Source organism: Diadema setosum, chromosome 4, assembly GCF_964275005.1.
Source record: "Diadema setosum chromosome 4, eeDiaSeto1, whole genome shotgun sequence".
Taxonomy (NCBI): Eukaryota; Metazoa; Echinodermata; class Echinoidea; order Diadematoida; family Diadematidae; genus Diadema; species Diadema setosum.
The window spans coordinates 12,943,981-12,961,263 of record NC_092688.1 but is presented as its reverse complement, the minus strand read 5'-3'; the positions used below and the strand labels follow the sequence as shown (position 1 = coordinate 12,961,263).

The window sequence follows — 17,283 nt, the reverse complement described above, 5'->3', positions numbered from 1 at the left end:
CAAAGGTGCGTTATTACATTATACAATGTAATTGCCATTTTTAGATTTGATGTAATTCTGCGCATTGTGTTTGGAAGTGTCTGAGTATAGCATTTGCTCAGATTTTCTGACCAACTTGCTTGGTGTTATTGTTGCTTCATATAGTTTTCTGAATTGTAATTTCATATGTTTCCTCGTCATTTCAGGCAATGAAAATCCTCTCCAAGAAGAAGCTGATCAAGAAAGGAGGATTTGCCAGTAAGTACAGAAAGGTTTTCTTTTTTCCTTTATTTTCTCAAAGTTTGTCAACATTGCCCAGAAGCTTAAAATTGTAGTTTTTGAAAACAAGCCTCACATGTACAGTATATGGATGGTGCAAGCATTTTCTTAGAAAATACTGTAACAACCGCAAATATGAAAGACTTTGCAGAGTGGAAACTTGAATGCATTTTACAGGTTGTAATACTGGCTTGAAAATGAAAATTTATGAATGCTTTATAGTCTGTATTTTGTGTGTATAGATTTATTCTCTTTGATACTTGCAGCATGTGAACAATAAGTCATCAAGACTAAAAGCATGCAAAGTGTGTTTTATATACTAAATGGTGCAAATTTATCACTAAAAAAATGTCCATTTCATAAGTATATCTGTACACAAGCTGTACCATCGATGGGCCTTGTCCAGGGTACTTTTTTATGGTGTAAATTTTGTGTTAATTTCAAGTGCAATTGCCCATTATGATCAGGCATATGTTCACATTTTCATAAAAAGCTGTCGAGAACAACAGCGAGCAAGTTCTTTAGAATGTATTGTGGCTGTAACGATCTAAAAGTGACATGTGGCATAGAAACTGATATTGACAACACATTATGCCGCGGTGAATCGTCACGTAGACGGAGAAAGTCGCGATGATGATAAATTGTCAGTGTTAGTACAGGCGTGTGCTACCAGCTGTCTTCTCCAAGCTCAGTGCCTCATACTATCGGCAGAGGAGAAGTGTTAGGTGGAGAATCACCTCTTTTGCAGAGAGTAGCATAGATTAAAAAAAAAAAAGGGGGGGGGGATTTCCCCAGATCCTTAGCTGTGGCGGCGCCCTCTTATGGCGAAGCAAGAAATGGATCCCAGCTTGGGGCAAACCTTGGTGTCCATTCAGAGTGCAGCAAGATCAAAGGAATTTGAGGCTTCCAAAGTTTCGAGACGCGGCCGGCGAACAGTTGGCAAACCCTGCCGACAGCACGTGTGAGGGTGAGATTTACGAGGAGAGAGTTATTACCGTGTTGGGTGGACAGGAGCATACAAAGATTTAGGGCCATGAGACCTGAGAAATCATTTTGCAGCGATGAACCTCTCTCCAAGGAGAGTGCATAAAAAGAAACAAATTTGATGCCAAGTCTGCATTGCGACTGAGGCTGTGCCGATGCAGGGAAGGCATTCACACATGATATTAATGCACTCAGCTGAAGCTCTTGGTAAAAGTCGGTCAGTGCCACTGGCAGATGCGAGACATGTGATGTCTGTGGTATTTGAAAGCGGTGGGCCTTAGAGGGGTTAGAATGTTATCTTGTGACACACACAAATGCACACAACATGTACATGCATGCACACATAGATGTGTGAAAATATTAATATCCTTGTAATGAAAAGCACTGATGCCTGTAAGTAAGTGCTACTGTTTCCGTGGCAACAGATGATGGGGAAATCACGACATCCGATTCTTCTTTCCGAGAACACAAGTACCCCAGATGAAATCTTGCTGAGCCATACTGCAATCTGAAAGTGATTTTTTTTGTTGTTGATTTGTACCTCTTCAAAATGAAAAGAAATCACTCTAGTTTTTACACACCCAGTATACATATATTTCCATCTTCTAGCTGGTCTCTTGCTTCATCTAGTTTTTAAATCCAGCACGCTGTCAGGTTCTGCTGGCAGTTATGAGAAATCTTGATTAAAATTCATGAGAGCGACATAAAACTATCCCCAGTCAGATTGGGACTAAGGCACAAAATCCCTTTAAGGTCAAATCATTTTTCCACATATTTGATCTTGCACTAAAAAAGAAAAAAAAAAAGAAGCAAAAAGAAAAAAAAAAGAGGAGGATTCTAAAATCTCTACAGCATATGCAGACTTCTTATAAAGGAGAGAAGGAATGTACATGTATGTAGCGTATTGAAGAGAAAGCATATGAAACAGCGTGGCATGGTGTTGCTTACAAGTGCATGCAGCAGTTCGTCTTGGATCTTTCCCGGACGCAAGAACGAGAGAGATTTCTTTTTTTAACAAAATTTTGTTCTACTTATTATGCTGAGAGCCATCCTTGAGCCTTTAGAAGGATTTTGTGCGTTCATGTATTACAGTATAAAAGTGTGATATGTTTGCATGTGTTTGTGTTTGTGTGTATGTGTATGTGTAATTTGATACATGTCTCCATAATGAAGTATTCTTCGTCCGTAATGCTGTCTCCTTGTGCAACCCAAGATTCTTGCCCTTCAGTGAACTCTGCCATTCTTTGAGATGTATCAATGCTTTTTTTTTTATCTTTCTTTGTGGTGGTTCTTGTCGTTTTTTTTTTTTTTTTTTTTTTTAAGAGGGATGTAGAAGAATAGAGATAGGGATAGATAAATAGATAGGTAGATAGATAGATAGATGGACAGATAGAGAGAGAGAGAGAGGGAGAGGGAGAAAGACAGGAAGGATTGATACATCCGTCATGATTATTCGTTGTGGTGGCTTAAGAATTGATCAATCAGGATACTGGAAGTCTGCATGCAGAATTTGTTACCATTACTTCTCTCAGATCTACCGTATTGTGTAGACTGTAGCTTTGTGTTGGAAGTGAGTCTGCAGGTAGTTTTAAAGGGAAAACGTAGTTCTCGTATGCTAGCAAAAACTCAAGGTTTTTGCTGCGATTTAATGCAATTTCATTTGGGTAACAAAAAAAAAAGTGAACTATTAGCCAAAAAGGTATGGTGAATGCATTGTAATCTGAGAACATGTTCAGGCCTACTTGAAAGGAAAGAATGGGGTGGGATGTTTAATGGATTTCTGTGTGTGTGTGTGTATGTGTGTGTGTGTGTGTGCTTGTGTGTGTTTGTGTGTGTATGTCTGCATAAACGTGTGTGATTATTTGGATTCATGTAAGATGAATGTTTGTTAAATGTGAAATTATAGAAATAAAAAAAGATTATTGAAAAAAAAAATGTGTGTATGTGTGTGTGTCAAAATTAGTACAAGGTAAAGTCAACCACAGCTGCATACTTGCAAAATATAAAAGGAAGAAAAAGAAAAACCAAAGATGCCTAAGCACTAAATTGATGAGTTTCGTGGTGATATTATTATATCATTATTATTATTTTTTTTGAAATTTTGTAGGTAATGACAGGTGTAATATCTTGGGTACACTGTCTGTTACACAGGGTGAAATTTGCTCTGCTGTTAAAGAGAATTGATTACTGATTGAAGATATACTAAAATGCATATAACTATGAATTCTTTTCAGGGATAAGCAATGTCCAAAACCCACCTAACGAATTAAAATGCTTGAATTCTTACCTCATTTACAATAATCGGCTTGTGGGAAGACTATTGCATAAACCGGTGGCTGTGTGATATGATACTAGGTAATTATTTCAGATTGCATTGCTCACTTGCTGTCTAAAGAGAGAAAGAGGGAGAAACAACAGCAACAACAGCAAAGGTCTTCTCTGGACTTTTCAGGTGTCAAATCAATCTGTGCAGGTAATGTGGTATTGCAGTGGTGATGGGGCTTGGAAGAAACAAATCTGTACTCTTCTCATATCTGCCAGAAATTGCTCTTGATGCCTTTCATTTCCCCCCAGATATTGACACATTAATGTTTCATGAAATGAGTGAAGTGTCCACCGGTTTGCGTAAACTCATGACATATGGGTGGGACTCTTAACACGGACACGCTTTGATGGGGTAAGAGTGTGATTCCGGGAGGGGGCAGAAGCGCGCCTCCCGCATCTCCCAAAAGTAGCAAGGAGGAGAGCGGAGATGGGCGCTGGGAGAGCGGGAGCTGGCAGAGGCGCCGGGCGACGGTGTGAAAAGTCCTTCATGTTTCAGTGCGCTGACATTTTGCCTGATGGATGCATACTGTCGGGCCCGGGGGTGAAGGAGGCCTGCATGATTCATGTCGCCACGCATCCATGAACGCCTCCCAAACGCACATCCGTTGTCTTCTTACCACCACCACCACCACTGCTGCCATCACCACCCCACCCTCACAAACATATTTTTTTATTCCCCTCTCACTTTCCATCTCTTGGGAGCTCAGGATAGCTCTAAATATGAGATTTAAGTGTTTGTGTGTCTGTGTGTGTGTGTGTGTGGGCGTACTGACTGTATGTGTGTTGTGCGTGAATGTCACCTTTCATCTAGTGAGAGTGCACGTGATGCAGGCGCCCAGATATCGGAGGCGGACCTTTGTCCGTTCGTTCGGCTGATTTTTATCTCCGAATGCGTACATGCTCATTTCACCGTGAAAGTGATGGGGACTTTGATTTGTGTTTGCAGATCCAGCAAGGTCTCGCTGTCCAGAAAATGCGTGTACATGCATAACAGGAGATGTACTGTATATTCCTCATAATCATATGAAATAGGTACAGTTTAGTATTACTGCTCCTGCAAAGCCCACACTTTTTGTATTTCTGTAAGTGTGACAGTAGTAGAACAATCTAGTTGCTTTCACCTTTATGCACATCGAAGAAAGAGTGAAGCACTGTCATTATCATCACACAGTTTCAAAACGGCTTAAACACGGAAGAATGTCAAACACTTTGAAGCAAACATCTCAAGTTAAGCACATCATTTTTTGTTAGTGTCTTTTTAGAATTTTGAGTAAATTGACTTTCCAGACTATGACTATTGTGCATATATGGTCAGCATTCAGAAAGTTTTAAACATCTCAAGTTAAGCACGTCTTTTTCGTTAGTATCTTTAAAGAATTCTGAGTAAATTTACTCTCTAGACTGTGATGATTGTACATATAGACAGCATTCAGAAAGTTTGAAGGCATTTGAAAAGTTAGTGATGGACAAAAAAAGTCGGCACAGCCCTGCCGACAAGAGGCTTGCCATGCACTCTCCCCGCATGTTTTCTTCCCTTCCTCCGACCCTGTTTTTGAAGTACCTCTGTCAGAAGAAGCTGCAGATGCAATAAATCACCCCCACGTCACAGTCACAAATGAGGAGGGTGGTAAAGAGAGTAACAAGAGTTACATGTGTGGATGATAGATTTCATTTTTCCCCTTTTCTTCCTTTTTTGTTGTATGGGGGGTGAGGGGGAGATGGGGTAAGTGCGCAGCCCCACATAGCTGCGTAAGCTGTCTACCGGGTCGAGGGCAAATTGACTGATGCGGTGTTAACCAGCGGGACCCGGTTAAGAGGCAGATGGCAAACACAGCGCCCCGCGATGATGGTCATCTCACGTGGGCCTTATTGATGCCTGCCCAAACGATGACGTCCCGTCTCATTACATCCTAGGTGATCCTCCAGCTTGTTAGGACTGATGGAGGGTGATGATGTTAGGGTGGGGAGTGGGGGGTGGAATCATGCTGAACTTCTCTAATAACATCAACAAAATACATCCACATCCCTTTCCTCCGCTCTGAGACCTTGGAAAGTTTGTTCGAAAGTAGGAACGTCTTCAGCTCCTTACGATACGCAGGAAATGAGCGTCAAGATGGCAGTCTTAATGTTAGAGATACGTAACATTAATCACGTAAGTACTCCCCCCCCCTTGCTCCCTGCCAAGCGCCTCGTTAGGTATGTACTTTTGATGTCTTTCTCATCTCCGCGGCGAGGCAGTGATGTAGTGGCCAGCCAGTTGATGGGAATGTTATCAGACGTGTCTTACCAGGGGTAGAGCCTTGAGGCTTGCCGAGTGAGCGAGCGAGAAAAAAGATAGATGAAGAGATAGAGTGAGATAGAGAGAGAGAGAAAGAGAGGCAAAGTGCATATTTCAGAGGTTATTTGGTCTGAGAGACGTTGACCAGGATTTGGGCCCGCTCCCCGCTCTCGCTTGTGCACCATCACCACGGATGACACTCTGTTGTTTGTGTCATAGGTCAAACTGTGGTGGAATTGTTCCATTTTACTCTCCTCTTGACTGTTTGATGCAACTCACATGTACTAGTGCAGTTGAAGTTTTAAGTATTAGAGGTACCACAGGGAGCATTTTCTAATTTCTGTATGTCAGTGGCTACTATCTTACATAATAGTTCAACCAAAACCTCCTCATCCATGCAATTGCAAATTCTGTCCACGTTGATGCAAGAAAGTCATTTTGTGTCAACGGAAAAAGGCATTATTTTTAGAATTCTGTGTGTAGTTATGACAGCTGTCTTTCCTAATGCTAATTGCGTTTGTTTTTTGTTTTTAACAGAATTATTGTGACAGGGGAAGCGTAAAGTCATACAGCAAAACAGAAAGTAGTCTATTACTCCCAGCTGGTGCTGACTGTAAAAGATTTGTAGGAGTCATTATTCTTGCAATTTCTAGCATTCGCAAGAAAAGAGATCCGTAGTGGCTCATTAATTGCCGATATAGCTATCATGGGAGGCAGAAGTAAGTTTATAGTGCCTAAACCCCTCCCCCCGGTCTCTTGCCCTCTCTTGCCTGTAGTGTCCCATGACTAGCTACTTCGTGGATGCTTCACTATCTGTGCTTCGTGTGCGAACACAAGTACGAAAACTTTCCGCCAGTCTGCTGCCCCCGTTGTTGTCTAGTGTCCCCCCCCCCCCCATCCATCCATCTTCTGCCGGCTGTGTCTCAACGTTGAGAGCGTGCAGGAAGCGTGTTTCGAGGGGCCATCTTTCTCCCGCTCACCATCGCTCTCGACCTCCTGGCCCCTCCCCTTCTGCATCCCCCCTTCCACTCCCACCCTACCCCTCCCCCACCGCTTTCTCGTGTCCCGTCTCTTGTGGAGTAACGACACGAGAGCTAATCATTCCACTTTTGCTGCCCGGCTCATTAGGTGTGCTCGAATCTGTGACGAGACGAGCTTGCACGGTCTCCAGGAAAAGAGTGGGCATGCGAGGATGGAGGCAAAGAAAAAGGGGAGAGAGAAAGAGAGAGAGAAAGATATTTGGGAGCTGCAAGAACAACAACAACAACTAGAGGAATACAGCCAAACAACAACAACAAAGAGCTAACAAAACTTGAGTGTAAACTTCATGTTGAGAGGGAGAGAGAGAAAGAGAGAGAGGGAAGACTTTTAAAGAGAATGATTAATGTGACAGCTTTGATAATTTTTTTTTCCTTTGCTCTTAAAGGGATATCTCCAGCCCAACGTCTTCTGAGGGAGTGTTCGTTAATCGGGGGGGGGGGGGGGGGGGGGGGGGGAGCAGTGAAAACAGAAGCAGTAAACTTTACTGTGTGAATAAAGCACCACATGAGAAAAAACAAATTTAACTGTTTCATTGTTGTTTGAAATCAACTGATGTAATGTATGGACAGCTCAAAATACCTGCTCCTGTCATGCAGTGTACTATTTCCCACGAAGTACTGTGTATGTCATATATTTTGTTAGGTTTTTATTTGTGTGAATTTTGCGAGTTGATTGCTATTCACAAATTTTAACACCCACAAACATATTATTTCTGATCCCAACATGAATGCAACATGCATGTGTACATTTCTCTCTCCATTGCCATACTCCCATGATCACAAATTTAACCACTCCCAAAATTGTCAGGTAGTCCGGATTCACGAAAAATTACACACACTTAGTACTAATAGTATATGCCATTTACAGTACTTCTTCATTTGTTGTGTGGACAAGGACCACACTGTTTCTGCTCCTTCTCTTGTCTTATGTGAAAGTGACTTGTTGATTGTGTGACGCCACAATTTCCAAGAATGAATCACGCGTCCCTGATACTTTTTTTTTAAAAGCAGAATTGTGGAAAAACTGTTTCCTGCTAATGGCTTCAAAAGGGGATGTGACGTTGGTGACATTCTATTCCCATAACGTCTTAAAGGATTCCCACGCTGTTAATATCAACATTCACAACTGAGAGTTAGGGGTACAATGCCATATCAGGTTCACTTAACACCGTAGGTCGCTGGTGTAATTGCCAAGATTCACCGAAACATTTACAGAGACCATATTTAGCTTGGTAATTTCCAGATTTGCGAAACATTTCTGGGGCAATCATTCATGCTTTTTGTATCATACTGACTTTCAAACAAGCATCCCTTTTGGGCTCCTGAGACAGTAGAAGTGTGACAGCTGTCAGCAGTAGATATGAAAACACTGGAGTCCAACTATAGTGTACACACCCACATCTCCACCATTTTTTTTTTCCTGCTTGAAATGTCCAGCCGTGTCATTTTATAAACCTTTCTCGGATATCAGCTGTTGTTTCATGCATCAGTTTCCCACATTGGAGGTTGATATCATGGCCCACACTTTAACCTCATCACAAGGGTTGCAGACATTGTGCTCGCCGGAACATTGCAATTACGTATTCAGTGCCGTGTTCAACCCTATTGGCTATGGGAACCGAATGCTCTTGTGTGTCAAAGATTTATGGGGGATTTATCATATCTCGGCGGCAACAGGCCAAATATGCCATGACGCTGTAATCAAGGTCCTAATGCGACAATTCACTTATGCACTTCATGCAGTTATCTCGAACTGAGCGTCGAGAGAAGCGAAGGAGCGCATGATACGGTTTCCAGCAAAAACCTGCCAGTCCCTTGAATCTATGGGAGAGCTAATTTTCCATGCCTTGGGGGTAGGGAGGGGGTGGGGTGGGGGCTATGCAGCAGCACTGTGTGACCCTGATTACAAAACAGCACTTTGTGAGATGTTAGCTAAACCTTGAATATAAAAGACTGGTGTGCTAATAGCTGCTCTATAGTACACTGACATGTCTTAGTGTATTCATCTTCAATATTCTCTCTTGGCTTACAGTAGCATGGATCATAATATGTGCAATTACCATATTGTCCCAATAAAGTCTCACTGTAGCTGAGGAAATTGCAAAATGTGGGAAATTTGGCTCACATCTATCAAAGTAGTCCATGTAGAAAAAATCCACGGTTTGATGTCTTAAGCTTATCTCCTGTCCAAGCGTCAATGTCTTTATGCAATGTTTTTAAATTAGAAAATTATAAGATCTAATGAAGAATATGACTGTGGTATTTAGAATTGACCTAATTGGCTCAAGTACCTTCAAAGCTGATGCTGTCACAATTATTTATCTGAAGATGGGTTTCCTTAAACATTTTTTTTGGCGATCAGTTTTCAGACATGAATTGGGACAAATTAAACTCAGAAAAAGTTAAGAAATCTGAGTTTGATCAACTATTGCTCTCCTATTATAGTAATGATTGATGCATGTGTGGTTACCACAGAAAGATCATAAAATGATACACTACTTGTTATTACTATGCATTATGTGGAGGTATATTGCTTTGAAATTTGGGGTAAAGTCAAACTTGAAAAGTTTCAAAATGACCCAAGTTTGGCAAGTCACTCATTTCCTCTTTCCTTTGTGGTGAGTGAGTTTCCAAATGTCTCTTTGGTTGTTACTCATTCTGACATCAGCATTAACATGGATTCCAACAAAACCCATGCATGAGCAAACAACAAACAAATATGGTGCAAGCAAACAAGCAAGCAAACAAACAAACAAACAAACAAACATGTGGTCTTTTAAATGCCGGACTCAAACTATTTAATCTCACAGAACCTTCACCACATAACACAGTGAAGTAATAAAGAGTTGAAGTGGAATGGGCTTGATTTGGCTAGGTGTTCATCTATATTGTCACAGGTATTTTTGACTTCATCAATATTCATTGATTTCTGTGGTTTGATCAGGGCTTAGTATTGAGTGGATGACCCAAGTGCCAAGTGCCTATTGAAATTGGCATTCATGGCCAACCAGATGAGTACAAAAGACATAATTCCGTACAAAGAAACATGTCTTTGTGACCACTGATGTTCATTTTGCAACTTTTCAAATACAGACTTTGTCCTACCGTATATCTTAATATACTGCCCTTTAACCGATGACATAGTAATAACAATTACTGGTATGGTATCATTTCGACGAAAATTGAATAATCTCTCTGATGGTATCAAACATGCAATGATTTTTATTGAGAAAAGGGAGAAGTAATCTATGAAATTCAGATTTCCAAACTTTTTTTTTTTTTGAGGAGGAGGAGTGTATAAGTGATTGAAAAGCAACAGAGTCTAGATAAACTAAAAATACCCAAATCAGGGCATTGTATAGTTGGACATCTGTATCAGGTTTCAGTGAAGATGGATCATATAATATCGTATGTCTTGTTCTCTCATCCCCTGTGTTCTCTTGTTCTCCCCCACCCCACCCCCTTCCTCCCCCCAGAGCGACCCCCGCCCAGAGGGGGCAAAGGAAGCAAACAGCCCAAGACTCCGCTGGACAGAGTATACCAGGAAATTGCCATCCTCAAAAAACTCGACCACCCCAACATCGTCAAGCTTGTCGAGGTAAGTCTGGGAATCTGTCTGTGGCTGCTACATCATGTGCTGGAGAGTGCCCCAAAATGTGGCACCAGTTGATGACCAGTATTTTTTTCTTGCAATTTGCTCGTATATGTACAGTCGATGTTTATTTTCATAAATGTTTGGTATTGTCCAGACATATACTACTGTTAGACTCTAGTTTTGGTTGAATATATGCATTTGCACAGTCAATGTTTATTGCATTAAGTACATCTCCCTTTCTAGATGTGGAAAGGTTAAATCAATGACACATTTTATACTCAAAATTCAACTAAAAATCTAAATGCTGAGGTTTTACACTTTATAAACTTCTGCTATTTACTAGACAAATGAACTTTATCTTTGCAATGAAAATCTTCATAAACCTTTTAATTGTCACAACATCAGTCTTTCAGTGAGATTTTTGGCATAAAAATGCACCTATGAGCTTTTGTTGCTTTATATTAATTTCTTGGACTTGATTATGAAGGAAAGCTAAACTTTGCCACTTTTTTTTTATTATTTATGGTTTGTCAACACTGAGTACAGTCTCTCATTTTGAAAGCCACCATGCTTCATTGCCATCTTGTTTTGCAAACCTGAACATTATAAAGCAGAAAAAAAAAATGAGAGAAAAATGACTATCACATTGATGTCATTAGGATGTTAATCATGCAGCACTAATTTTCACTGCAGAGCAGGTGCTCATTAGTTACACTCTTTGCATTTTACAGGTCCATTATTGGAAGTGTTTTTATGGCAGGATGCAAGCACTATTTGGAGTAAATATTTAATTCAATTCAAATGTGAAGTTGCAGTTTTTAAACCAAGCCTGCACACAGTTACACACAAAAATGAAAAACATAAAACAAGAGAGATATTTGTCGGGGACTGCTTTGAAAGAAGTATACAGTGAAGGAAATACCAGTACGCCTTTTATAAAGATCCCATTTATGAAGTATTTTTTTTCCTTTGGTTAAAATTGTTATTATTATGGATGGACTAATAGCATTAGTAATAGTAATAACTAGAAAAGCGCTCAGAGAGTACAGACATTTGCCAAGCAGCTCATTTCCACCCATTATACATGCATGCTGAAATACGTCCTATTCCCAAAAGAAAAAAAAAAATAATGCAAAGAAGCAATTACCTCTTTAGCTTCCTGCTGTGGGTTCCTCCAGCAAAACATGCACTAAATTATGCATATGCAAACCTCAAATACTCACAACCTGAACCCCCAAGTTCAATGACCCTGTTTGCCAAAATATAAAAAAATCTTTAAAAAATTCATAAAAATTCCCAGATCACTACCAAACTTAAATCATCTGTTACTCGTGTCATTATCAACCTTTCCTGTAAGTTTCATCCAGATCCCTTCACAACTATTTGAGTTGTTTTGCAAACAGACAAACCAATAAGCCAGTTCGGGGTTAGCTCATGGGCACATGGGTACAAATGACCTTTCTTCTTTCTCAGTTGATTAGGCACTCTACTAATTTTCAAGCGACAGAAGGCAAAAGCTTGCCTGATGAAACAATTTATGGAATTCATCAGTCATGTTCAAACAAAAGATGAACTTGCATAGACCATGTGACCAGAATGATCCACAATTAGCACTTTGGAAAGCATCCATTTCATTATTTTGCATTTGATGTATTAATATTTTTTTATTGATATTGTCAAATACCACTTTGCTGTCAGGCGGATATGCTGGGAAGCACCACTTATTTATATGGATCATTTGAATAATCATTACATCACAGATGCTTATCTCAGTGAATTTAAAAGCCAACATGCTCTGCTGGTACAGATGACCTTTTTCTGCTCATGCTCAAAGTGGAACCCTGAACTGGCTTATTCCAGCAAAGATATTACCTCCTCCCTTGGTAGAGGTAGTGATAAATATCACACCTTTGTCAATGTCAGTCACAGCTGAGAACCAGAAGGACGCTATTGAGCAGAAATAAAAATGAAGTGATCAATTTTCATGATATGTGTATGTGTTTATTTAATCAAAAGTAGGTAGATTTATACAAGTATTGTTCCAAATATCGGGTAAAATAGTGCCCTTTTAGTTTTAATTTTTGACATTTTACTGAGAATGATTTCAAATTGACACCATAATGTAGAGGAGAATGAGTTCAAAACGTGATATCAATAACTCAAGACCACCCAAAATTGTGATAGCGCCCTTCTGGTTCTCAGCAATATGCCGGTGTGTGGTTTTATGAGTGTTCATGGTATATTGTGGGTACAAATTATGTTACAGCTGAACCTACATAAAAAGTGTAACAAGAAACTTGCTATGGCATGCTGCCATGTTCAGATCAGATTTTGTTTTTCTTTCTTCTTTTTTTTTTTTTACAGCTTTTCATTTCCCCTCTCTCCCTCCCATCAGATATGAGAGACCATAGATGTGAAATTAATTGATCAATTAATAGTCCTGAGTGTAATTTGTAATACCTGTAGTGAATCTGTGAATCTGAGACTTTTATGATGCTACAAAGACCATTATGATGTATATTGGTATGCCACTTTCACTTATGCATTGCTCTAAAAGTGTATGTGGCTGAAGTATTTCAAACTTAAAGATTTACTTGTATATACAGTTGTGCATGTATACAGATATGAATATGTGTATACTTTGTGAATGCAGTTCCCACAAGTAGAGATGTTTGATCTGTATAAACTCTCAGTAACCTTGCCTGGAGTCTTTTTATAGCCAGATTATTCTTCCAAGTTTAGATTGCGCTTGGATGAAAAGGATGTGCAGATATAGCTTCTCGCAAACACAGCTTTCGGCGATCATTTGCAATTTGCAATTGGCGGATTTTCGGAGATACTGAAAAGTTCCGTTTTGCTCTGCTGCAAATCTGATGTTTATCATTGAAAGAAAGAAATTGTAGAAGTGAAGAAATCTTGATGAATGATCACTTCATTAGCATTATAAGTGAGCTTGCAATATAGCAAAGAATTACTGCGGTTGAAGAGATCCATGGAATGGTGTCTTCTTTAAAAACTTATTTACATTTCATTGTTTAATAAAGAGTAATTGGTTTTCAGGAAGGAGTAACTTTAAGTTTAAACATTTTTCTTTCCTTCCTTGAATGACTGGCAGGTTCTGGATGATCCCTCAACTGACTATCTCTACATGGTGTTTGAACTGGTAGAAAAAGGGTGAGTGGTGTCCTCAGTTAGTAACTTTGACCTTCAGTGCAAGTGCCGAAATGAGTAGGAATGAACAAAAATCAGAGTAGTCAACTTCAGAAAGAAAGTTGCACTACAAGAAATTTGATGAAATCTTCTTCTTCCGTGCGTACACAACCAAGGCCAAGATAACACCTCTTTGGAATATATGTAATAGAAACTACTCATAATATTTTGAAAGATATTTAATTGTACAGCATACCTTACTCCTTAGAAATAGACTACAGCATGTCTTCAGAAAGAGAGATGTACAAGGCACTTCAAGTTACTCAAGAAGTCGTACAAGTAATACCAAAATTGAGTGAGCATAATTGGGATACCCTATGAATGCTGTGACGTACATAAAAAATAAAAAAAGATGGCTATATCTTTTGCAATATATGTCGGATTTTGCTCAGAATGTTTCTGATCTTGCGCTCCTGTGTCATTGTCTTCTTGATGCATTATTAGTCTCTCCATACAGCTCATTGTCTTCATTTCCACATTTCCCGACACTACCCCATACACAGAAATACATTAACCCCCCGTTGGCTGTTACAAGATTGTGTATCAATTTTGGTTCATCTATCTTCTTTTTAATGCCTCAGCCTCCTAAAAGTAATGCTCTTAAGATATCCATCTATCTGTCCATTTTTTGTCATATCTTATTATTGCAATGTAAAGGAAAAAAAAAAAGCATAATGGATTATTTGGGGTACTGTACCTGGCCCAGGTATACAATGTACTGATGATATTTTTGGAAAATCTCAGAAGGTGAAAGGTGAAAGGTCATTTAACTTGGGTTAAAGATGGCACTACTGTTATGCGTTTTCCCTCATTTTGCATGGTTCTTGAATGATATGGCATGTATATATTATTCAGACTTCTAAGTGAATATTGTTCAGGAATTACATATGCCAGGAAATGAGATATCAGTGTGTGTGTGTTGGGGGGGGGGTGTGGGGGAAGGGATAATCTAAATACTGATTAACAGCATGTATGAAAGGCATGTATGAAAGACATGCAAGAAAGACATTGCATTAAGTGCATATGGTAAATACATTTCATTTTGCCAGAGGGGGGAAATATGTAGTGGGAAGGGGGTGGGGAAAAGGGGTGGAGAAAGGGGGAGGGGGTTTAGATAGCGACATGTGTATGTTCAGAGCAAAATGGAAGATGTGATTTGAAGAAAAAAATCTCGCTGATTTGATTTTCTTCTTGAGTAATGGCGCTGTGACTTTTGAGACGAAAATTCTCATAAATAGGCATCGCATTGGCGGGCAATTCTGGGTCAATCCATCCTGGGAGGAAATCAATTAGAGAATAGACGGGATTTCCTCTCTATTTCCGATTTCCCTGTCTCTGTTTGGTGTTTCATCCTCATCAACCACTGCTTGCTTGCTGAGGGTACCCTTTTCTTCTTCCTTTTTTTTTTTTCTGGTTACAGATGAGCTTTTAAAATCGTCAAATTATCATGTGTGTCTGTGTTCTGTGTGCATTTGAGTAATGTGTGCGTATGCATGCATTGTATGTACGTGTTTGTGTGTTTGCATGTATGTGTGTAAATGTGTGTGTGCATGCGTTTGTATGTATGTTTGTACATGTGTGCATGTGTATGTATGTGTGTGCACATGTGTATTGGTATGTATGTGTGTGCATGTGTATGTATGTGTGTATGTATGTGTGAGCATATGTGTATTGGTATATATGTGTGTGCATGTGTATGTATGTGTGTGTGTATGTGTGTGCACATGTGTATTGGTATGTATGTGTGTGCATGTGTATGTATGTGTGTATGTATGTGTGAGCATATGTGTATTGGTATGTATGTGTGTGCATGTGTATGTATGTGTGTATGTATGTGTGTGCATATGTGTATTGGTATGTATGTGTGTGCATGTGTATGTATGTGTGTATGTATGTGTGTGCACATGTGTATTGGTATGTATGTGTGTGCATGTGTATGTATGTGTGTATGTATGTGTGAGCATATGTGTATTGGTATGTATGTGTGTGCATGTGTATGTATGTGTGTATGTATGTGTGTGCACATGTGTATTGGTATGTATGTGTGTGCATGTGTATGTATGTGTGTATGTATGTGTGAGCATATGTGTATTGGTATGTATGTGTGTGCATGTGTATGTATGTGTGTATGTATGTGTGAGCATATGTGTATTGGTATGTATGTGTGTGCATGTGTATGTATGTGTGTATGTATGTGTGAGCATATGTGTATTGGTATGTATGTGTGTATGTATGTGTGAGCATATGTGTATTGGTATGTATGTGTGTGCATGTGTATGTATGTGTGTATGTATGTGTGTGCACATGTGTATTGGTATGTATGTGTGTGCATGTGTATGTATGTGTGTATGTATGTGTGAGCATATGTGTATTGGTATGTATGTGTGTGCATGTGTATGTATGTGTGTATGTATGTGTGTGCATATGTGTATTGGTATGTATGTGTGTGCATGTGTATGTATGTGTGTATGTATGTGTGTACACATGTGTATTGGTATGTATGTGTGTGCATGTGTATGTATGTGTGTATGTATGTGTGAGCATATGTGTATTGATATGTATGTGTGTGCATGTGTATGTATGTGTGTATGTATGTGTGTGCACATGTGTATTGGTATGTATGTGTGTGCATGTGTATGTATGTGTGTATGTATGTGTGAGCATATGTGTATTGGTATGTATGTGTGTGCATGTGTATGTATGTGTGTATGTATGTGTGAGCATATGTGTATTGGTATGTATGTGTGTGCATGTGTATGTATGTGTGTATGTATGTGTGTGCATATGTGTATTGGTATGTATTGTGTAGGTCTGAGTGTGTACATGTCTGAGTGTGTGAGTGATGCATTTGCAGAGATGAGAGTAATAGTAAGATTTGGTTGATAACCCAGTGAAATGTTGGGTTCACTTGCAGTCCCTGTTTAAAAGTTTGTAAAGTCAGCAAAATGAAATTGTCTGCTACTCCTCAAACGACTGTTCAAGATCACAGATGTGCATACTGCAAGAAATCTGTGTTAAGTATGGTTAGTCAATTTACCTCCTTTACATTTCAATACTCATGACACACTTTACATTCATGCTGAGTGGGATTATGGTCAGCTTCTTTTTTTTTGTAGCTATGAACAACCTTTGTTATAAAAGAAGGTATACAATTTGCATATGTGACCTTCCAGCTCAAAACCACAGAACATAGGCCGAAATGAATTTTCTCTTTTCTACATAATTTAAAAGAATATGGTTTAAGTTTTAAAATGATGTAGAAGTTGAAATTGGACCGTCCAAACCCATTCAAAAAGTGATTGAAATTTTAAAGAGAGTTAGGAGATGCAGTTTTATAGAAAACAGAGAAAAGCCTGGTCACTCAGGCATGCTGTGCAGAAACATCAATGAGAATATACTCCATTTGGCAATGAAAGGAGCTCACGTCGGAAAAGATATGTTCCAGAAAAACTGAATATCTCAATTTCCAAATTTTGACAGTGGATAGAGAGAAGATTTTTCTCCCTAGTAACGTGACAAACTTTAAAAAATCTGAGTCGGTCAACCCACATGACGTATTTTGATCCATTTGCAGAGAATCCAAATCTGCGACT

At 39.4% G+C, this 17,283-nt stretch overlaps 1 protein-coding gene across 1 annotated transcript in view; it reads left to right on the top strand.

The window, feature by feature from the left end:
* The window catches only part of LOC140227624 (calcium/calmodulin-dependent protein kinase kinase 1-like), a 94,577-nt gene that overhangs the window by 62,020 nt on the left and 15,274 nt on the right, over positions 1 to 17,283 (top strand). Inside the window, exons 7-9 of the mRNA XM_072308042.1 lie at positions 186 to 237; positions 10,362 to 10,483; positions 13,596 to 13,654. Coding sequence (XP_072164143.1) covers positions 186 to 237; positions 10,362 to 10,483; positions 13,596 to 13,654 — 233 coding nt within the window. The remainder of the gene's footprint in view (positions 1 to 185; positions 238 to 10,361; positions 10,484 to 13,595; positions 13,655 to 17,283) is intronic.